This window comes from Hemitrygon akajei, chromosome 17 (genome assembly GCF_048418815.1).
Source record: "Hemitrygon akajei chromosome 17, sHemAka1.3, whole genome shotgun sequence".
Classification (NCBI taxonomy): Eukaryota; Metazoa; Chordata; class Chondrichthyes; order Myliobatiformes; family Dasyatidae; genus Hemitrygon; species Hemitrygon akajei.
This window is the reverse complement of record NC_133140.1, coordinates 72,598,933-72,622,704: the sequence shown is the minus strand read 5'-3', so window position 1 is coordinate 72,622,704 and position 23,772 is coordinate 72,598,933. Positions and strand designations below refer to the sequence as shown.

Genomic DNA, 23,772 nt, shown 5'->3' with positions numbered 1-23,772 from the left:
ACACGTTGTGCAGTCCTGGAGCAAATAGGCCTCGGGGAGTTGAAGCAACCTGCTGCATTGACGGGGACCAGATCACCAGAGAGGTCCAAGGCTTGACTTCTGAGCAGTCATTTTTCCAAGAATTTTGGAGCTTGTTCCTGATACCAGCTTACTTTATCCCCCCCCCCCCCCTTAGCTCCCCGATCGTGTTGCCAATGTGCACCACCAGATCACTCCCAGCCCCCATTCCTACTGATGCCTTCCATTGTCTGGATCCAACCCTCTCCACTTCCCTGAGTCCTCCCTCAGCCTCACTCCTACACCCAACTATCTGCAGCAGAGATCAAATAGAGAAGATGTGCATCACTCCAGTGTTAGTGGTGGAGGTTTTTTTTACAAACCCTGTGCAGGTCCCCAAGGGAGCGCTGGACTTTTTTTTTGTTAAAAGGCTGAACAATTATTTAGTCAGGAATTGTATTTATTGTGTGAATTTGTTGGTAAAATGGTGAGAGTGTGAGAGGGTTGTTTGGATTGTGTTCAGTAATTTGATGAATGTAGGCATGTTTATACAAGGCCTTCTTTATTAAGATTAAAGTGTGAGTCTGAAATGGCCTCTCTGCACTTTCTATCAGATGTCACTGGTGTTCTTGCCAAGGAAACTCAAACTGGAGAATGGCAGTATCTGTTTCAACAAATAACCTGCTGGAGGAACACAGCAGGTCAAGGGGCATCTGTTGCGGGAGGAGGGGTGAAGGAACTGTTGACGTTTCAGGTTGAAAACTTGCGCCAGGTCTGAGAATGGAGAGGGGAAGAGAGCTGGTGTGAAAAGTAGACAGGTGGGAAGACAGAGGCTGGAGATGAACTCAGATATGTTGGGCAGATCGAGCCAGGCAGGGAAGGGCAAGGGTGGGAGCTATGAGATAGAATTAGGTGGGTGATAGATAAATAAAGAGGAAGATAGAGCTTAAGAGATGTGAGGGGAGGGTGGAAATTGAAGGCAGCTGTGAGAATGCGATAAGGATCTGTGGTAAGGGTAGTGTCAGTGATTCATTTGTTGGCAGAATTCTCAGAAGATGATGTGGAGGTGTGAAAAAGATATGCATGTCTAGTAGTGTCACAACAACCACGTGCTCTACATCAACAAGACCAAAAACTGAGGGTGATCTTCAGGTAGGGGAAGTTGGGAGGACACACTTCAAGGGACCAGAGTTGGAAAGGGTGAGCTGCTTCAAGTTCCTGGGTGTCATCATCTCAGAGGATGTATCCTGGGCCCACCAAGCTGATGCAGTCATGAAGAAGACACACCAGTGGCTATACCTCATTAGGAGTTCGAGAAGACTTGCTTTGTCATCAAAGACTCTGGTGAATTTCTACAGATGTACCGGGGAGGGCATTCTGACTGGTTGCATCACCACCTGGTGTGGAGGCTCCAATGCACAGGATCAAAAGAGCGTGCAAAGCGTTATAAACCCAGACGGCTCCGTCGTGAGCACAACCCTCCCCACTTTTAAGTTCATCTTGAAAAGGTGATCCCGCAGGAAGGTGACATCTACCTTTAAGGACCCTCACCGTTTGGGACAAGCCCTCTTCCATTTACTATCACTAGGGAGGAGTTACAGGAGCCTGAGAGCCCACATTCAACGTTTTAGGAGCAGCTTCTTCCCATCTTCCATCCGATTTATGAATGGTCCAGGATGCTGCTTTGCTTTTCTTCTTTTGCACTATTTATTTAGTTTATTTTGTTATACCTTATGGTGATTTGTTATGCCTGCACTCTACTGCTGCCTCAAAATAAAATTCAGAGCTGATGTCAGAGACAATGAACCAGATTCTGATTCTGATTGGTTTGTCTTGGAAGGATGATTTTATGCAAGCAATATGTTGGTGCCATTAGGCAACACAATTAATAAAGTCCAGGATTCCACCACTGTCACCTTTGGTGCCAGTGACCCTGGATACTTTCAGACCATGAATTACACAGCCCCAGGTTCCCCATCATTTGGATCCAGAGAGACTCCATCTTCTGTCCACCCTACCTTCCCTTAACACCCCAACCCTCCCCCCTCCTCTGACACCACCAGCTCTCCTCTCCCCTCTGACTCCAGCTTTAATCACTGTTGTGTCTTCACCATTCTTTCCGACCTTCCCCTCTCTGAGGTGGAACATTCTGTCCTCAGCAAGGGCCTTATGTTTGTCCCCATTCACTGGCACCCCAGTGAGTTCCATGCCTGCCATGATGCCAAGCTCTTCCCACTTCTGTGGCACACTTCAAGCCCACTTCTTTGGCACAAATTCCCCACCCCATTCTGAAGATCCCTTCTCCCATCTCCAACCAACCCTCCTTTTCTTGGATGCTCTACTCTACTGCCTGTTTTACGAGACATAAACTGGCTCGACTTCAGCACTCCTCTGTTCTCTTCAAACCTTACCTCCTCTGAATGCACTGCCCTCCGCTCTCTCTGCACCAATCCCAACCTTACCATCAAACCCCCAGACAAAGTGGGTGCTGTTGTAGTGTGGTCAACTGACCTCTACCTTACTGAGACCAGGCGGCAACTCTCAGACTACCCCTCTTACCTACCCCCTGAAAAGGACCGCACTCTCTACCATCAGAAAACTGTCTCTGACACCATTACTGACCTCAGCCACTGCCACCTTAGCCTGCACTGTTTGCTCTTTCCTCGTATCCAAGATCCACAAACTAGCTAAGGCTTATTGTCTCTGCCGGCTCCTGCCATACTGAACTCATGTCCTCATACCTCAATTCCATTCTTTCCTCCTTTGGTTCAGTCCCATCCCACCTACATCCACGACCTTTCACATGCCCTTGATCTTCTCAACAACTTCCACTTTCCTGGCCGTGACTGCCTCATTTTCATCATGGATGTCCAGTCCTTATACACTTCTATCCCCCATCAAGAAGGCCTTAAAGCTCTCTGCTTTAACCACCACCCTCCTCTGTCTGCCAGAACTAGACCCCACCCTCAACAAATTCTCCTTTTACTCCTCCCACCTTCTCCAGACTCAAGGTGTAGCCATGGACACCTGCACGGGCCCCAACTGTGCCCGCCTTTTCGTCGGCTATATAGACAGTCCATGTCCAAGCCTTCCCTGGCAATGTTCCCCAACTCTTCCTGTGCTACATCAACAAGTGCATTGGTGCTGCTTCATGCACCCATGCTGAGCTCATCGATTTCATCAATTTTGCCTCCAACTTCCACCCTGATCTTAGATGCACTTGTCCATTTCCCTCTCCTTTCTCGATTTCTGTCCCCATTTCTGGAAACAAGCTGTCTACCTCTTCTCACCCTGTCTCCTGTAAAGATGCTATTCCCTTTTCTCAGTCCCTTCATCTCTTGTCACATCTATTCCCAGGATGAAGCTTTCTTTTCCAAGACATCAGAGGCATCCTCTTTCTTTAAAGAACAGGGTTTTCCTTCCTCCACCATCAACATCCACATCTCCATTTCCTGGACGTTGGCGCTCACCCCATCTTTATGCTGCCTTAACAGGGATAGAGTTCCTCTTGTCCTTACCTACCACCCCATGAGCCACTAAACATATCTTTCCTCCTCCCCCACTCTCTTCTTCCTGCAGGGATCTCTGTGATTCCCTTGTCCATTTGTCCCTCCTAACTAATCTCCCTTCTGGCACTTATCCTTCCCTGAAAGCTATACCTGCCCATTTACCTCCTCCCTTACCTCCAAGGCCTCAAAAAGTCCACCCTGGTGAGGCAACATTTCACCTGTGAATCCATTGGGGTTGTCTAGTGTATCAGATGCTCCCTGTGCGGCCTCGTCTACATTGGTGAAACCCAACATAAATTGGGGGACAACTTTGTTGACCACCTCCAGTCCATCCACCAAGAGTGGAATTTCCGATAGGCTAACCATTTTAATTCCTATCCCCATTCTCATTCCAATATCTTAGTCCACGGCCTCCTCTTTTGTCACGATGAGGCCACTCTCAGGGTAGAGGAGCAACACTTCATATTCCGTCTGGCTAGTCTCTAACCTGATGGCATGAACATTGATTTCTCATTCTGGCAAAAAAATTAGCTCCCTTTTTCTTCTATTCCCCATTTACCTCTTCTCCTCACCTGCTATTTTTTCTGCCTGGTGCCCCTCCTCCTCATTCTCCTATGATCCACTCTCCTCTCCTATCAGATTACTTCTCTCCAGCCCTCGACCTTTCCCACCCACCTGGCTTCACCTACAGGTATCACCTTCTAGCTAGTCCTTCTTCCCCTTCCCCCATATTTTTATTCTGGCATCTTCCTCCTTCCAGTCTTGAAGAAGGGTCTCAGCCCGAAATCTAAGGGGGAGCAATATCCTTGTGGGCAGGTTTGCTAGAGCTTCTGGGAGTGGTTTAAACTAATATGGCAGGGGGATGGGAATCAGTCTGATAGAGCTGAGGATGAGTCAGCAGGTTTACAAGTAGATGTTGGATGCAACATGTAACATGTTAAGAAGGGCAAACCAGTAATTGGGTACAACTACAGACCAAGCAAAGAGTTAAGTTGTAGCACAGAAGGGTGAAGAATGCAGGACTGAAGGTGCTATATTTAAATGCGCGTAGCATTCGGAATAAGGTGGATAACTTGGGGCACAATTGGAGATCGGTTAGTATGATGTTGTTGGCATCACTGAGTTGTGGCTGGAAGAAGGTCATAGTTGGGAGTTTAACATCAAAGGATATATGTTTGTACTTTGTTATCAAAAGGACAGGCAGGAAGGCGTAGGTGGTGGTGTGGCTCTATTAGTAAGAGATGGAATTACATCTTTAGAAAGAGGTGACATAAGGTCAGAGAATGTCGCATCTTTGTGGGTGGAGTTAAGAAATTGCAAGGGAAAAAAGCCATTATGGGAATCATATATCGACTTCAAATAATAGCCAAGATGTGGTGTTGAGATTGCAAAGGAAGCTGGAAAGAGTATGTAATTTAAGTGTAATATCACAATTGTAATGGGGGACTTCAATATGCAACGGGATTGGGAAAATCAGATTGGTGTCAGATCGCCAGAGAGGGAATTTGTTGAATGTCTACGAGATGGCTTTTTAGAGCAGCTTGTGCTTGAGCCTACTCGGGGAAAGGCTATCTTAGATTGGGTGATATGTAATAACCCAGATCTTATTAGTCAGCTTAATGTAAAGGAACCCTTAGGAGGCAGTGATCATAATATGATTGAATTCATACTGCAGTTTAAGAAGGAGAAGCACAAGTCAGATGTATCAGTAGCGCAATGGAATAAAGGGAATTACAGAGGCATGAGAGAGGAGCTTTCCCAGGTGGATCGGAGGGGGATACTGTCGGGGCTGAGGTGTCTGAAGTTTCTGGGAATGGTTCCCAAGGTGCAGGATAGATATGCCCCACAGGAGAAGTTGTTCTCAGATGGCAGGGCTAGGCAATCGTGGCTGACAAGGGAAGTTAAGGACTGTATAAAAGCAAGGAAAGGGCAAATAAGGTAGCAAAAGTGAGTGGGAAGTTGGATGACTGGGAAGCTTTTAAAATCCAATAAAAGGCAACTAAAAGAGCTATAAGAAAGAAAAAGGTGAAATATGAGGGCAGACAAGCCAATAATATAAAGTAGAATAGCACAGTGTTTTTTACAGTTGTATAAAGAATAAATGGGAAGTGGGAGTTGATAGTGGACCACTGGAAAATGATGCTGGTGAGGTAGTAATGGGGGTCAAAGAAGTGGCAGGTGAACTTAATAAGTACTTTGCTTCAGTCTTTGCTGTGGAAGACACCGGCTGTGTGCCAGAAGTCCATGAGTGTAAGGGAGCAGGAGTGAGTGCCTATTACAAAGGTCTTAAGGTAGATAAGTCACCTGGACCAGATGGACTACATCCCAGAGTCCTGAAAGAGGTTTCTGAAAAGATAAGACGTGCATTGGTCATGATCTTTCAAGAATCACTTGATTCTGGCATGATCACGGAGGACTGGAAGATTGCAAATATCACTGCACTCTTTAAGAAGGGAAGAAGACAAAAGAGAGGAAGTTATAGGCCAGTTAGCCTAACCTCAGTAGTTGGGAAAGTGTTGGAGTCTATTATTAAGGATGAGGTTTTGGAGTACTCGGAGACTAATGATAAAATAAGTCAAAATCAACATGGTTTCTATCAAGGGAAATCTTGTCTGACAAATCTGTTAGAGTTCTTTGAGAAAGTAACAAACAGGGTGGACAAAAGAGAGGCAGTGAATGTTATTTAGATGGAAGGCATTTGATAAGGTGCCTCACATGAAACTGCTTAACAAGTTAAAATCCTAAGGGGATTTAATGTGGTAAATTGGATCAGCAAATTTGCAGACGAAACAAAGATTGGAGGTGTAGTGGACAATGAGGAAGGTTTTCAAAGCTTGCAGAGGGACCTGGACCAGCTGGAAAAATGGTCTGACAAATGGCAGATGGAGTTTAATACAGCCAAGTGTGAGGTATTGCACTTTGGAAGGAAAAAACAAGGTAGAACATACAAGGTAAATGGTAGGGCACTGAGGAGTGCAGTAGAACAAAGGGATCTAGGGATACAGATACAAAATTCCCTAAAAGTGGCGTCACAGGTAGATAGGATAGTAAAGAGAGCTTTTGGTACATTGGCCTTTATAAATCAAAGTATTGAGTATAAGAGTTGGAATGTTATGCTGAGGTTGTATAAGGCACTGGTGAGGCCAAATTTGGAGTATTGTGTGCAGTTTTGGTCACTGAATTACAGGAAGGATATTAATAAGGTTGAAAGAGTTCAGAGAAAGTTTACAAGGATGTTGCTGGGACTTGAGAAACTGAGTTACAGAGAAAGGTTGAATAGGTTAGGACTTTATTCCCTGGAGCATAGAAGAATGAGGGGCGACTTGATAGAGGTATATAAAATTATGATGGGTATAGATAGAGTGAATGCAAGCAGGCTTTATCCACTGAGGCTAGGGGAGAAAAAAAAAACAGAGGACATGGGTTAAGGGTGAAGGGGGAAAATTTAAAGGGAACATGGGGGGGGGGTGCTTCTTCACACAGAGAGTGGTGGGTGTGTGGAATGAGCTGCCAGATGAAGTTGTAAATGCAGGCTCACTTTTAACATTTAAGAAAAACTTCGGCAGGTACTTGGATGAGAGGTGTATGGAGGGATATGGGCCAGGTGCAGGTCAGTGGGACTAGGCAGAAAAATGGTTTGGCACAGCCAAGAAGGGCCAAAAGGCCTGTTTCTGTGCTGTAATATTCTGTGGTTCTATGGGTCATAGGAAAGATACTGGCATGGGCTGAGAAGTGGCAGATGGAGTTCAACCCAGAGTAGTGTGAGGTGGTACACTGTGGAAGGATAAACTCCCAAGGCAGGGTACAAAGTAAATGGCAGGGTACTTGGTAGTGTGGAGGAGCAGAGGGATCTGGGGGTACATGTCTACAGATCCCTGAAAGTTGTCTCACAGGTAGATAGGGTAGTTAAGAAAGCTTATGGGGTGTTAGCTTTCATAAGTTGAGAGATAGAGTTTAAGAGTCTGGAGGGTAATGATGCAGCTCTATAAAACTCTGGTTAGGCCACACTTGGAGTACTGTGTCCAGTTCTGGTCGCCTCACTATAGGAAGGATGTGGAAGCATTGGAAAGGGTACAGAGGAGATTTACCAGGATGCTGCCTGGTTTAGAGAGTATGCATTATGATCAGAGATTAAGAGAGCTAGGGCTTTACTCTTTGGAGAGAAGGAGGATGAGAGGAGACATGATAGAGATATACAAGATATTAAGAGGAATAGATAGAGTGGACAGCCAGTTCCTCTTCCCCAGGGCACCACTGCTCAATACAAGAGGACATGCTTTAAGGTAAGGGGTGGGAATTTCAAGGGGGATATTAGAGGAAGGTTTTTTACTAAGAGAGTGGTTGGTGCGTGGAATGCACTGCCTGAGTCTGTGGTGGAGGCAGATATACTAGTGAAATTTAAGAGACTGCTAGACAGGTATATGGAGGAATTTAAGGTGGGGGAATATATGGGAGGCAGGGTTTAAGGATCAGCACAACATTGTGGGCCGAAGGGCCTGTACTGTGCTGTACTATTCTAGGTTCTATGATAGAGGAATGGCTGACAGGCAGAAGATAGTGAGTGGGAATAACAGGCCTTTTCTGGTTGGCTGCCTGTGACTAGTGTGTCCCTCAGGGGTCAGTATTGGGACCACTACTCTTCATATTGTTTGTCAGTGATTTAGATAGTGGACTTGATGGCTTTGTGGCAAAGTTTGCGGATCATATGAAGATAGTTGGAAGGGATGGTAATGCTGAGGATTGCAGCAGGACTTAAACAATTTGGTAGAATGGGCAAAAAATTGGCAGATGGAATATTGTGTTACATTTTGGTAAAAGGAATGATAGTTCAGACTATTATCTAAATGTGGAGAAAATTAAAAGCATCAGATGTACAGGCAGACTTAGGAGTCCTCGTACAAGACTCTTAAAAGATTAATTCACAAGTTGAGTCTGTGGTAAAGAAGGCAAATGCAGTGTTGGCATTTCTTTCAAGGGGAATAGAATATAAAAACAAGGAGATAATGCTGAAGCTTTATAAGACCCTGGTCAGTCTGCACTTGGAGTATTGTAAACAGTTTTGGGCCCCTTAACTCAGAAAGGATGTATTGTCATTGGAGAGAGTCCAGAGGAGGTTCACAAGGATTATTCCGGGAATGAAGGAGTTAACATATGAGGAGCCTTTGACAGTTTGCTAGATCTGTATTATGCTGGGGGATCACTTCAAAACTATTGAATGTTGAAAGGACTAGATAAGGTGGATGTGGAAAAGATGTTTCCTCTGGTGGTGGTATCCAGAACTAGAAGACACAGCCTCAAAACTGAGGGGCAACCATTTAGAACAGAAGTAAGGAGAAATTTTTTTAGCCAAAGAGTGTTGAATCTGCGGAATGCTCTGCCACAGACTGCGGTGGAGGCCAAGCCGTCGGTATATTCAAAGTGGAAGTTGCTGGATTCCTGATTGGTCAGGGCATCAAGGGATGTGGTGAGAAGGCAGGTGTATGAGGTTGAATGGTATCCGGGATCAGCCATGATGAAATGGTGGAGCAGACTCGATGGTCTGAATGGCCTAATTCTGCTTCTGTCTCTTTTGGAAACATCAACTGTTCATTCATTTCCATAGATGCTGCCTGAGTCCTCAGTTCCTTTGGTATTTTGTGTGTGTCTCTAAAATGGTCTAGATGTGGCTGTCACTGACTGAGGGATTTCTGAAACACCACTTCTTCCCTTTATGTGAGAACATGAAGAAAAAGTGTAGGGTATCTGCAGGAGTTGACACTTCTCCCTTCCCACTGTTTTGGGGGTATTGTGTGAACTAATTTGCTTTATCTACCTTTGTTGTTTGCTAATTGCCTTGGATTAGTCCTGGTTATCAATATATTTCCTTTTTCTCTGCCAGGTGTGTCCCCTGCCAGGAAACTTTCATTTTGACTACAAAGAGCTGCTCCTGTCCATCTAACAACTTGGTGAGCAATTCGCTGTTCCGGTGTGCACCGGAGGAGCTCAAGTAGATAGTGTTACACCCCCAGGCCCAGGTGAACTTTGCTGAATGCTTGAAACCTCTCAGGAATTACAACTTGAAACAAAAAATAAATCTGCAGATGCTGGAAATCAGACTGAAAATAGAAATACTCAGGTCAGGTAACATCTGTGGAAAAACATAAAGTCTTTACATACCAGGTCATCAGGCAGATCTGTTCATGTTGTTTAGATGATATTCTCCAGTAAAATATAAAAGTGATTTCAACCTGAAAGCTTGACTCTGTTTCTCTCTCCATGGATGCTGCCTGACTTGATGAGTGTTTGCAGTATTTTCTGCTTTTAACTTTGAAAACTTTGTTCTTTGCTCTAAACCTGCATCATCATCCGTGTTTGAAGTTGTAAGAGAGGATGGTGCAGGACAGGTGGGAGCAGAATGAGAAGGTACTTGAAGTATCGTCTTCAGTTTTGGTCGCCTCATTATAGGAAAGGTGTGGAAGCTTTAGAGAGGGTGTGGGCGTTATTTACCAGATGCAGCCTGGTTAAGTGAGCTATGACTTTTCTCTTTGAAGAAATGGAGGAGAAGTGACTTGATGGAGGTGTGTAAGATTATGAGAGGTATAGATAGAGTGGACGGCCAGTAATTTTTCCTTCTACAGCAATGGCCAATACCAGAGGACACATCCGTATAAGGTGAGTGGAGGAGAGGGTAGGAGGATGTTTGAGAGGTTTTTTACGTAGGTCCTGTTTTGCACTGCTGGGAGTGGTGATAGAGGTGGATATGTTAGGGGCTTTTAAAAGCTGCTCAAATAGGAACATAGATGTAAGAAAATGGCAAGCTATGAACAGTTTAGGAGGAAAGGGTTAGATTGATCATGATACAGGTTTATATGGGGCAGCCCAAGATTGTGGGCCAAAGGGCCTGTACAGTGTTCTATTTTAACCATGCACCATTTTGACTAAGAAATACATTATTTTCCCTTCTCACTACTGGCTGTAAATCCTGAAGCTATTTCTCCATTGGTAATGAGAAGACCTTCTGTACACAAACCATGGAGACTCAGAATGTCCTTGAGGACCAAAGGAGATGAGCAGTAACCCTCACATTGCATGGATGAATAAAAAAGATACTAAATCATGAGCTAAATATAGAAAAGGCTGACAGTCTCACTTTTATAAAACTATTGAACTGTATGTCACTAAGATATGATGAAGTTGAACTCACAATCTACCTAATTACGAACACAAGAAAATCTGCAGATGCTCGAAATCCAAAGCAACACATACAAAATGCCAGAGGAACTCAGCTGGCCAGGGATAATCAATGGAAAAGAGTAAGCAGTTGACATTTCAGGCCGAGACCCTTCATCAGGACTAGAAAGAAAGTTGAGAAGTCAAAGTAAGAAAGTGGGGGAAGGGGAGGAAGAATTGCAAGGTGGTTGGTGATAGGTGAAACTGGGAGTGGGGCGAAGGGGTGAAGTAAAGAGTTGGGAAGTTGATTGGTGAAAGAGATACAGGCTGGAAAGGGGGAATCTGATAGTAGAGGGTAGAAGACCATGGAAGAAAGGGAAGGGAAGCAGCACCAGAGGGAGGTGATGGGAAGGTAAGCAGATAAGGTGAGAGATGGAAACAGGACTGGGAATGGTTGGGGGGGGGGGGGTGCAATTACTGGAAGTTAGAGCAATTGATGTTCATGCTATCAGGTTGGAGGCTACCCAGATGGAAAATAAGGTGTTGCTCCTCTGACCTGAGCATGGTCTAATCATGACAGTGGAGGAGGCTATGGCCTGATATGTCAGGTTGAGAATGGAAAGTTCTGACTCGACGAAGCGGCCTCCCAATCTATGTTGGGTCTCACTGATATACCAGAGGCCACACTGGGACCACCGGATACAGTAGATGACCCTAACAGACTCGCAGGTAAAGTGTCACCTGACCTGGAAGGACTGCTTGGGGCCCTGAATCAGGGGCAGATGTGACACTTATTTCGCTTGCAAGGATAAGTACCAAGAGGGAGATTGGTGGAGAGGGACGAGTGGACAAGGGAGTCGTGTAGGGAACGATCACTGTGGAAAGCAGAAAGTTGAGAGAAGGGAAAGATGTGCTTGGTGGTGGGATTCCATTGGAGATAACAGAAGTTACAGAGAGTTCTGTGCTGGATGTCGAAGATGGTGGGGTGGTGAGAGGATGGGATGAGGACAGACATATACAAAATGGAAGAGAAGCAGGTGAGGGCAACGTTGATGGTGGAGGAGGGAAAGCCCCTTTCTTTGAAGAAGGAGGGCATCTCATTAGTTCTAGAATGAAATGCCTCAACCTGAGAGCAGATGTGGTGGAGACAGAGGAATTAAGAGAAGGAGATGGCACTTTTGCAAGTGACAGGGTGGGAAGAGGTATAGTCTAGGTAGCAGTGAGAATGAGAGGGTTTATAAAAGATATCAGTGGATAAACTGTCTCCAGAGATAGGGACTGATCCTAAACTACATTGACAACTGCATTAGTGCTGCTTCTTGCATCCATGGCGACTTCCATCTACTTTGCCTCCAACTTCCACCCTACCCTCAAATTTACCTGGTCCATTTTCAACACCTCCCTCCCCTTTCTTGATCTCTCTGTCTTTTGCTAATAGACTGACACGATGAGATAATCTGTAGAGATGGCATGGAAGTTTTTCATGGTACCCTGGTCTATATGACAATAATAAATTACCAGTTTAATTTCAATACTTGGCAGGTGAGGGAACATCTGATGGAAGAGAAACAAGAGTTGACGGTTCTTTGTCAGAATTGGGAAGGAAACAAAGCTTGTTAAGCTGAGGGTCATGGGGGAGGGGGTGTCATGAAACTGGAGGGATCATCTGGATAAGCTTCAAGCAAGGCTTTCTGGTTAATGACAAAGGATCTTCGATCTGAAACATTATTTCTTTTCCCAGAGTTATGGCCTGTCCTGATGAGTAGTATTTCTGGCATTTTGTTTCAGATTTTCAGCATCTGCAGTTTTCTACTGACTTTCACTTAATACTCTAGGCACCGGCTGGGAACATCATTAATTTCCCTTTACTTCCCTCTGGGTCTCCATTTAGTCAGGTTTTGGGTGGGAGTGGTGAGAGTCTAAAAGCTGGGTGAGAACATTCCAGATAATCTGTGTCTTTGCGCACGGGATAAGCCGCTGCTGAACATTTGAAATCATCTCTTACAAGTTTATAATGTTGCAGTTTTCTGTGATTCTCATTTCAGAGAGGAGGACTTTGCTTTGAAAGCACAGGAATGCCGGTAAGCATTTATTCTGTCTCACTGGGGACAAGGCAACTTCTAAACATGTCCATGTTGTTTACATTACTGATTTGTCACCTGTAATCTGTGGTAAACTGTGTAAGCTCAGTCACTCAGTTTGTTCAAGGGTAATGCAAGTTAATTTTTGGTCACTCTGGGGATTAAAGGATTTGAGGATGAGGACTCAGAGTTTGAGGAACTCCTGGTATTTTATGTGGATGGTCTACCCTTGTATTAAAAGGTGTGAGCAGGATTGAGGGTCCTGCTCCTATTCCTTATGGACTCAGTTGAGATTTGAGTTACATCTATTTCTAATATTGGAGGAATCATTTCATCTTCTAGTTCCTGCAGACCCCAGTGGCTTTTGTAGTCATGTCCCCTTGACTGCAGCCGTTTTCTTGACAACCGGGGGAATGCTGTACTAACATCAACTAGAAGAAGAAGAAGAATGCCCTTAACTCCTGGCAGAGTCATCGGGACGATGTCATGACAAGCTTTTTGCACTGATCTTTTTTGGTGATTGCTCATCCTGTGGTGTTTCTGTGGCATTCTCCAGTTTTTTTTACAAGGTCGAGTTGCTAGCCGACGCTCAACCCAGCACGGATAGAAAGCATGCAAAGGAGCCAGCTGGATTCGAATTCTGGACCATTCACTCCGGAGTCTAACGCTGATGCCACTACGTCACCAGTCAGCCTAATATCAACTAGTGATGGCTTGAATTCATTGAGCCTACCTGCCTCTGCTCTTCCCAGAGGAATGTATTACCGGTCTGCCCTGTTGCTATGGAGAGGGGTTGTTGCGGTGGAGATCCAAACTCTTTGAAATGGCCGTTGGGTGCTTTACACCATGGCTGGGTTTGAACACTAGGGGTTGGGATTCTGGTACGCTGCAGTCATGTATGTGCTGAGTGTAAAACTGTACCATCCAGTCCAAGAGGAAGGAGCCCATTCGGATCCTGCTGAGCTATGCTGCTTCATTTTCGAGGGTGTTCATGGGTTACAGATTGCTTGCACTGGTGTGAAACTCAACTTTGGGTAGGGGGAGGAGGACAACAACATTGTAATTAACCACAACGATAGGATAGGACAGTTGTATTTCTTGTAGCAGTTGGTAAAATTCCATCTTCCCCGGAACATACTGGTGCAATTCTATACTACTATCATGGAGAGCATCTTTACATCAGCCGTTACTGTCTGATTTGGTGCAGCATCCTCTCAACATATGAAAACTACAGCAAATTGTCAGGTCAGCAGAAAAGTTCATTGGCTGAAGTCTACCATTATTGCAGGACTTTTATTTGTCCAGGACAAAGACGTGGGCAGGAAAAATCATTACAGACACTACCACTCTTTTCCAAAAGCTCCCTTCTGTAAAGCACTATAGGGCTATTAAGACAAGCACAGAACACACCCTTCACCCCATCTAGTCCATGCTGAAACCATTTAAACTGCCTACTCCCACCGACCTGCACCGGGATCATAGCCCTCCATACCCCTGCTATCCATGTACCTATCCAAATTTCTCTTAAACGTTAAAAATGAACTCCACACCACATACTGGCTGCTCATTCCACACTTTCACAACACTCTGAGTGAAGAAGTTTCCCCTCATGTTTCTCTTAAATCTCACCTTTCACCCTTAACCCATGACCTCTAATTGTAGTCCCACCCAACCTCAGTGGAAACAGGCTGCTTGCATTTACCTTATCTATATTTGTCATAATTTTGTGTATCTCTACCAAATCTTCTCTCAATCTTCTGTGTTCTAAAGAATACAGTCCGAAACTATTCAACCTTTCCTTAAAACTCAGGTCCTTCAGACACAGCAACATCCTTGCAAATTTTCTCTGTACTCTTTCAAATTTGTTTACATCTTTCCTGTAGGTGGATGACTGAAACTGCACACAATACTCCAAATTAGGCCTCACCAACATCTTATACAACTTCAACATAACTTCCCATCTCCTGTACCCAGTACATTGACTTATGAAGGCCAATGTGCCAAAAGCTTTCTTTACGGCTCTGTCTACCTGTGACGCCACTTTCAACGAATTATGTACCTGTATTCCCAGATCCCTTTGTTCTACCACACTCCTCAGTGCCTTTACGTTCACTGTGTGAGACCTACCCTGGTTGGTCCTACCGAAGTGCAAGACCTTACACTTGTCTGCATTAAAATCCACCTGCCATTTTTCCAGCTGATGCAGATCCCTCTGCAAGCCATGATAACCTCCCTCACTGTCCACTACACCCCCAGTCTCAATTTGCTGATTCTGCCAACCACATTATCATCCAGATCATTGATATAGATGATAAACAACGAAGGACCCAGCACCAATCCATAAGGCACACCACTAGTCACAGGCCTCCAGTCAGAGAGTCAACCATCTACTACCATGCTCTGGCTTCTCCCACAAAGCCAATGTCTAATCCGATTTACTACCTCATCTTGAAAGCCTAGTAACCGAACTGAACCTTCTTCACCAGCCTCCCATGCGGGACTTCGTCAAATGCCTTCCACGTAGACAACATCCACTGCTTTGCCTTCGTTCACTTTCCTGGTAACTTCCTTGAAAAAATCTATAAGATTGGTTAGACATGACCTACCCCATTCATAAAGCTATGTTGACTATCCTCAATCAGTCCATGTCTATCCAAATACTTATAAATCTGGTCCCTTAGAATATCTTCCAATAACTTTACCACAACTGATGTCAGACTCACCAGCCTATAATTTCCTGGTTTATGTTTAGAGCCTTTTCTAAACAGCGGAACTGCATCGGCATCCTCCAATCCTCTGGTGCCTCCCCGTCACTGTCTTCACACAACTTAAAACGATTCTTCCCTCAGGCAGCTAATCTACTTCCCGGCAATAATGCTCGTGTGGATGTACCCAGTGGTGGGGAGGGTTTTAAATGAATAGTATCAGTGCAGACACCTACTGCAGATAATGGACTGCCTTCATACAATGCTTTCAACAATTGCATCCTCCAAATCTTCAGTTTCATTGTAACATTCAAGATGACTGTCGATACCTTCAAATTCTTTGTAGATCATACAAAGTAGTTGTTGAAGCAGTGAAATTGTTTCATTTTCACTCCCAGCTGTTTCTCGCATCTCCGAGCCCGAATGCTTGAAACTGCAGTGGGCAAAACAGTTCTGAATTGTCTTATTGCTTATTTCTCACCAACTGTCAGTGACAAAAATCATTGCTTTTTGAACACAACCCCATGCAACTGATGACATTTAAAAACGGTTTACTCTAAGCACGCTAATAACCGCACAAGTACATGCGACCGATGCTAGTTAGAAGCTGTTCGGCAACAGTCTCCTGCCCCAGTTAAGCGGCATAGTGTCCCAAGTAAAAAAAGGGAATTTCAGCCTTTTTCTTAATTTGTTTTTGTTCTTTTAAGGGTTGTCCCAAATAAGTAGCTGTTCCTATAAGCTGATAGCCCAATTAACCATATTTAAAGTGGAGGTTGATAGGTTCTAGATTAGTAAGGGTGTTAAAGGTTATGGGGAGAAGGCAGGAGAATGGGGTTGAGAGGGATAATAAATCAGGCATGATCAAATGGTGGAACAGACTTGATGGGCTGAATGGCCAAATTCTGCTCCTATGCCTTGTGTTCTGATCTTGGGATTGAAAAGGTTAGCATTTGAAGTGTTCGATCGCTCTAGGCCTGTACCTGATAGAGTTCAGAAGGTTGGAGGGGGAAGGGGAATCTCATTGAAACTTATCCGATACTGAAAGCCCTGGATAGAGTGGATGTGGAGAGGATGTTTCCATTAGTAGGAGAGCCTAGGATCTGAGGGCACAGCCTCAGAATAAAGCTGAGGTGAGGAGGAATTTCTTCATCTATAACGTGGTAAATCTGCGGAATTTGTCAGCACAGAGGGCAGTGGAGGCCAAGTTATTGGGCGTATTTAAGGCAGAGATCGATAGATTCTTGTTTAGGTGAAGGGTCATGGCGAGAAGGCAGGAAAACAGGTCAGTCATGATTGAATGACAGAGCAGACTGTGTGGGTTGAATCTTATGAGTAGCTCCCCAACTTTAATTGGACAATCCGCACTGTTTGTTCTCTCTCCGCCGCTCGCGTACGCATGGAGTATGGTTTCTTAGACGTGACAGAAGACTAGACAGTTCAGGAACTGCCATACAATGGCACTAAACGTGACCAGGGAAATGGGGTTGAGGTGGAATTACACTGTACACTGCATTATTTATGAAGCAAGCTTGAGTTTCATCATATTGTCTTTCAGGCCAGTTCTGCACCATTTCCAGATTCCATTTGGTATGAAATGCACCTTCAAGCAAGCTACCTGGCATGTAAAGTAAGTTGTAGCTTTCAAACTTGATTTTCATTCAGAGAAAAGCACAGTAACAAGCCCTTTCAGTTCAATGAGCCAACATCGCCCAATTACATATATGTGATCGATTAACCACTTAACCTATCAATGATTTAGATGATGGAATAGATGGCTTCGTTGCCAAGTTTTCAAAGATTGGTGGAGGGGCAGGTAGTGTTGAGCAAACAGGTAAGCTACAAAAGGACAGACAGATTAGGAGAATGGGCAAGAAAGTGGCAAATGAAATACAATGTTGGAAAATGCACTGTTATGCACTTTGGTAGTAGAAATAAACATGCAGACTATTTTTTAAACGGAGAAATTTCAAAAACCCTGAGATGCAGAGGGAATTGGGAGACCTTGTGCAGAACACTCTAAAGGTCAATTTGCAGGTAGAGTCAGTGGTGAGGAAGGCAAGTCCAATGTTAGCATTCATTTCAAAAGATCTAGAAAATAAGAGCAGGGATGTGATGCTGAGGCTTTATAAGGCACTGGTGAGGCCTCACCTTGAATATTGTGAACAGTTTTGGGCTCCTCATCTAAGAAAAGGTGTGCTGCCATTGGAGAGGATTCAGAGGAGGTTCACAAGGCTGATTCCAGGAATGAAGGGATTATTTTATGAGGAACGTTTGATGGCTCTGGGCCTGTACTTGCTGGAATTTAGGATGAGAGGGATCTCATTGAAACCTTTCTGATGTTGAAAGGCGTAGACAGAGTAAATGTGGTAAGGATGTTTCCAATGGTGGGGGAGTCTAGGACAAGAGGGCACAGCCTCAGGATAGGGGGCATCAGAGATGCAGAGAAATGTCTTTAGCCAGAGCATGGTGAATTTGTAGAAGTTGTTACTGTGGGCAGCTGTGGAGGCCAGGGCATTGGGTGTACTTAAGGTAGACATTGATAGGATCTTGATTGGCCATTGCATCAAAGGTTACGGGGAGAAGGCCAAGGGGTAGGGCTGAGGAGGGGGAAAAGGGATTCAGCCATGATTGAATGGCAGAGCCGTCTCGTTGGGCCAAATGGCCTAATTCTGCTCCCATGTCTTATGGACTTGCGGTCTAACCTATAGGTTAGTAGGTTAATTGATCCTCCCACATTTCAATGTACATCTTTGGAACGTGGGATGAAAGCAGAGCACCTGGAGGAAATCCACACGGTCACGGCGAGAACGTATAAACACCTTCCAGCCAACAGAGGAATTGAAGCCAAGTTGCTGGTGCTATAGTTTTTAGCTCACCACCATGCTACTGTGATGCCCGTTTTGTGGGAGTGAATTATCTTCAGTGTAACCCAGTGCTAATTTCAGTGGACCAGTTTACATAGGTGACCTCTAACACTGGTTTTATTTCTTGGGATTCTCTGGTGACTGAGAGGTTTTACCCTTGAACTACAGCAGATGTTACAACTGGAATTTGAAAACAAGTCCAGGGGTCGCTGCTATAAGACAGTTTCTGATCTTTAAAACACGTACAGGTCTCCCTTAATGAGTGGATTAACTCTTGTTTCACTTTGCACACACACTGACCTGTTGACTGTTTTCAGCAATTTATTTCAGACTTCCAGCATCTATAGATTTTTCTTGACTGTCATTGTTTTGAAGAAATTTCACCTCATCTCACTTCAATGGCCCATACCAAATTTAATGACTGTGAGCCGTAGCCTAGGGAAACATCTCCGCAGGATTATTTGTCATTCTTCTTCAGATGAAGGAGCTGAGGCCAAATCTGTTCTCTCTTACGGAATATAGAATAGTAAAGCGCAGGAATAGGCGCTTTGTCCCGTGATGTTATTTTGATCTAATTAAGCTCATGACACCTAATTAAATTAAAACCTTCTGCCTGAACATGATCCCATCTCTCCATTCTCTGCACATTCACGTGCCTATCTAAGAGGCTCTTGATCGCCTGTCTCGTAAGTGCTTCCATAACCACCCCTGGCAGGACATTCTCAGCACTCACCACTCTCTGTAAGAAGGAACTTGCCCCACACTTCCCTCTCACCTTAAATCCAAGCCACAGGGAAAAAGATACCAGCTGTCTGGCCTGTCTCTGCCTCTCCTTTCACAAACTTCTACCAGGACTCTCCTCAGCCTCTGTCACTCCAGAGAAATTGAGCGTAGTTTCATTATGGCGTATGCCCTTTATCTAGGCAGCGTCCTGCTAACCTCTCCACGTCCTCCACATAATGATAGCAGCAGTCCAGATGCAGCCTAACCAGAGCTTTATAAAGCTGTGAAATAAACTCCTGAACTCAGTGCCTCAATTAATAAAGGCCACCATGCTGTACATCTTCACCACCCTATCAGTGTGTGCAGCAACCTTCTGGAGCTATGTACCGGGACCCTCGAGACCCTTTGTACATCAACATTGTTAAAGGTTCTGCCACTAACTGTGTACTTTCCTTAACACTTCTGAAGTGTAGCACCTCACAGTTGTCTTACATTTCTCTGCCTGCTGGCTGCTTCCCTTCACAAAGTGGTCAGGAGAACTTTTGCTGCGCTCTCTGTGGGGGAAGTTGGCCTTTTTTCCAGATGAAGGGAGATGAAAATTGTACGTGATACTCCAGTGGAGGTCTCACCAAAGTCATTTATAATTATACTAATATGTTTTTGTTCTTGTACTCAAATCCTGCTGTAATAAAGACAGACAGACCTTCCCCTCTTTATAAGACCTGTCTTAAAATTTACCATCCCTGACCACAGCAACCCAGGTTTATTTCCTGCTGCTGTCTGTAAGGAGTTTGTACGTTCTCCCCATGACCATGTGGGTTTCCTCCCGGTGTTCCGGTTTCCTCCCTCAGTCCAAAGACGTACCGGTTGGTCAGTTAACTGATCATTGTAAATTGTCCTATGATTAGGTTTGGTTAAATCAGCAGTTGTTGGTTAGTGCAGTTTAAAAGGTTGGAAGGACCTATTCCTGCCTTATCTCAATAGATCAATCAATAAAATGAAAGCTGTTCTGTGATGTACTCCAGACCATTGAGAGTTTTTAAAACAATTAGGAGAATTTGAATCTGAAATATTTCCCATGACTTTACTCTCTAGTGGTCAAAATTTCTGTGAATTTTGAGTAAAACTGCTTAGTCAAATTTTCTGCAATAGAACCCTTGCTCTAGTACTTGTCCGCAGAGCAAGAACAATCTGGCTTGACAGAGTAGTCGAAATAAAAAGGTAACAGAATTAATCAGGTCATGCAAAATCTAAATTTGTAAAATGGCTACCAGCAGCAGGAGGATGAACTTCAGTCAGACAAATAGCAATAATGCAGCAACACATGAGAACTGATAAAATTATGAGAGTCATAATAGAAGCTTTTTTCCATGATGGAAATGTCAAATACTCGAGGGTGTGGCTTTAAGATGAGAGGGGGGAATGTTTAAAGGTCTATGAGGTATAGACAGGACGTGGTAAGTGTCTGGAACACACTGCTAGGGAAATGATAGAACCAGATACAGTAACAATGTTTCACAAGCAGTTAGGCAGAGATGAGCAAGCAGGAAATGGAGCGACATAGATCATGTGCATGCTGATGGGATTAGTTTGGATCAGCATTACAGCCAGCACTGACATTTGAGCCAAAGGTCCAATCCTTGCTGCAGTGTGCCATGTTCTCTATGAAGGTGTAACTGAGTTGCCTTGGCCTAACAGATGGGCTGTTGGCATCTTTGATTGGGAGTTGGTTGAGGAGCTAGGAGAAAGGAAGAGGCGGGTGTATTCCTTCAAGGTGAGGGAGTACAATCATTGCACAACACTGCAAATGATTCCAGCCCAAACCTTCCTCGGGCCACGTAGTTGTGGTGCTGTTTACTTGTCTGAACACCTTGCTATCATGACAAGCCTGTCTGGTGCAAACATTTACTGTTTACTGAGCTTGTGTAATGTTAGCCGGCCCAGATTCAGAAAATCCTAATGGTCAGGAAAGTCTGATCTGGATTAAGAGATTGCATATTGAATTGTCACTCAAAGTTCAGGGCGGAGGGAGAAGGAACATATCAATTTAGCACATTTTACTTTTGAAATAATAATTTCAATTGCTGCTGCAGAATGCCGAGTCTTAATTCAGAAAATGTAATCATGCAAAATTGTGAACTGAGATGAGCTAACCATGGTCTGATGAATGACCTTAGAACTCAACCCACAGCACTTCCTGTGAATGGTTAACATTTATTCAGTCTGCAGTATTGAACAACTGATGTTTCTGGATTGCTGTCAGAATTTATTTTTAAATCATGACTTCTCTTTTACTCATTTAGAAACAACAGGGTCTGATTACTATAAGCTGAAGCTGAGTGAAGATTTGAATTGGTGTCAGGATGTCTGTCACCTCCGGAGCTCAGTACTGGTTTGGTTTTGAGTAAATCCTCCGCATCCAAAGAAGGCCAAGTGCTCCCCCCTCTGCAGGGCAAGGAAACAACTTTAAAAGCCTTATCTTTTGTTTTCAGAACGTGGAATACAGTAATCAGACAGCATGCCAGCTTCTCACTAACCTGGTGGTGCTTGATGTGACTGGCTTGGTCAGCGGTGAGGCCCGCATTCTGTACCGAAACATACCTGCCATGTGAGTGTGATACCTATGAGGAGCAATTGATTAGGGTTGTCTAATAATGTTGCGGTGGCAAAGAACAAGATGTGTTCTTCAAAGTAAGTTCTTAGCCAAGTACCCTCTATGTCACCATGTACAATCCCGAAATTCATTTTCCTGCACGCGTTCACAGATGAACAAAGAAATTCAACAGAATTGATGAAAAACAACACATTAGCGAAGAGTGACAAAGAATGTGCAAAAGAAGACAAACTCTGCAAATGCAAAAAGGCAAATAATGATAATAATGAATAAATAAGTAAATAAATAAATAATACTGAGACCGTGACTTCCCAGCCACGTGAAAGATTTTGAGAGGGTTTATCAATGTAGCTACAAGGTGGCTGTTTCCTTTGACCAGCGAACCTACAGCAAGGGAGATTAGTCTCAATTTAAGGGTTGGCCATTTAAGACAGATGTGAGAAGGAATTTCTTTAGTCAAAGGATGGAATGTTTATTTGTTTAGAGATACAGCGCAGAATAAGCCCTTCCAACCCTATCAGCCGCACCATCCCAGCAATCCCTGATTTAGCCCTAGCACAAGCATGGGACTATTTACAAAGACCAATTAATCTACCAACTGCTACGTCTTTGGACTGTGGGAGCAAACTGGAGCACCCAGAGAAAACCCAAGCATTCTATGAGAAGGCTGTACAGTCTCCTTACAGATGCTGTCGGAATCAAACTCCGAACTCTGAAGCCCCGGGCTACAGTAGCATTCCACTAATATGTTAGAATTCTCTATACTGACTGTAAAACCTTACCTTGTCTTCAACTGAAAATCCTCATCCGTTATAGATTAGATTCATAAAGTACTACAGCACAGAAACAGACCCTTCAGCCCATCTAGTCAATGCCGAACTATTAATCTGCCTACTCCAGGGGTTCCCAATTCTTTTTAAACCATGGACCCAGGCTAGGAACCCCCCTAGTCCTAGTCCAATTGACCTGCATCCAGACCATAGCCCTCCCAATCCTCGTACCTTAGAATCAAATTTAATATCTCCAGCATATGTCGTGAAATGTGTTGTCTTTGCAGCAGCAGTACAATGCAATACATAATAATAGAGAAAAATGTGAATTACGATAAGTAGTGCAAAAATAGAAATAAAAAAGTAGTGAGTTAGTGTTCATGGGTTCAATGTCCATTCAGAAATCGGATGGTAGAGGGGTAGAAGCTATTACTGAATCATTGAGTGTGCGCCTGCAGACCCCTGTAACTCCTTCCTGATCATAGTAATGAGAAATTGCTTTTGAAATTTCACTTGCATATTTGAAATCAGACCTGTATCCACCACTTCCGCTGCACTTGTTTTGCTCATTAATACCACTGACAGATATTTGGCTTTGAGTCCAGCCCATTACTGGCTCCTCTCTTTCTGTGGTTAAGTACTGGAGACAAACTGTTCACTCACTTGTGTTTAGCCGAAAAATGATTCTTACTACCCACCCTGTTGATTCAGATTCCTATGGCAAACACTCATCTGGAGATCAGAAGGTTGTTAATTAAATGATATGTCTGCAATGGGACTTGTCCTGTAAATATGACTATTATCTAGCATTTCCTGGGGATGAATCATCTGGCATGGGAGTCTTGTGAACCTTGCACTTTTACAGATGAGTTAACTGACACAACTCTTCTGTTTTATCAAAGTGCCACCTTGAAGTAACATGACAAAGACAAGGTATTAATATATAGCTAGGGTGCCTAAGGCTTTTGCACGGTACTTTATTTGTATATGTGGAGCGGAGAGCGAGTTTGTAAATCTGGCCATTGCAAATGATGTTGGGAGAGGCAAAGTTGAGTTGCTGCGGGAGGGGTTAGGGACAGGTGGCAGAGAAGGACGGAGGGTGGCATGGGTACAGACACACCCAGCCCTGAGACACCAGGCATGGTCATTTGATTCCAAACAATTGGTTTATTGATCATTACAGAATGTCTCCCTGGTGCTTCCTGTCCCCTCCCCTCCCTTTTCCCAGCCATGATTGCCCTCTCCTTACCCCCTTTCCGCCCATTCCATGCACTCACCACTCTCTACGTAATCATCACTCACATATGTCATGAATTTTTTTTTGCAGTAGCAGCAATTGTACAGTGCAATACATAAAATT

The 23,772-nt window shown here is 44.2% G+C and overlaps 1 protein-coding gene across 2 annotated transcripts in view; it reads left to right on the top strand.

Moving 5' to 3' along the window:
• The window catches only part of LOC140740831 (meckelin-like), a 182,096-nt gene that overhangs the window by 64,597 nt on the left and 93,727 nt on the right, over window positions 1–23,772 (top strand). For both annotated transcript variants that reach the window (XM_073070373.1, XM_073070372.1), the window contains exons 5-8: window positions 9,385–9,451; window positions 12,701–12,736; window positions 16,997–17,068; window positions 21,521–21,636. In XM_073070373.1, the coding sequence (XP_072926474.1) occupies window positions 9,385–9,451; window positions 12,701–12,736; window positions 16,997–17,068; window positions 21,521–21,636 (291 nt within the window). The remainder of the gene's footprint in view (window positions 1–9,384; window positions 9,452–12,700; window positions 12,737–16,996; window positions 17,069–21,520; window positions 21,637–23,772) is intronic.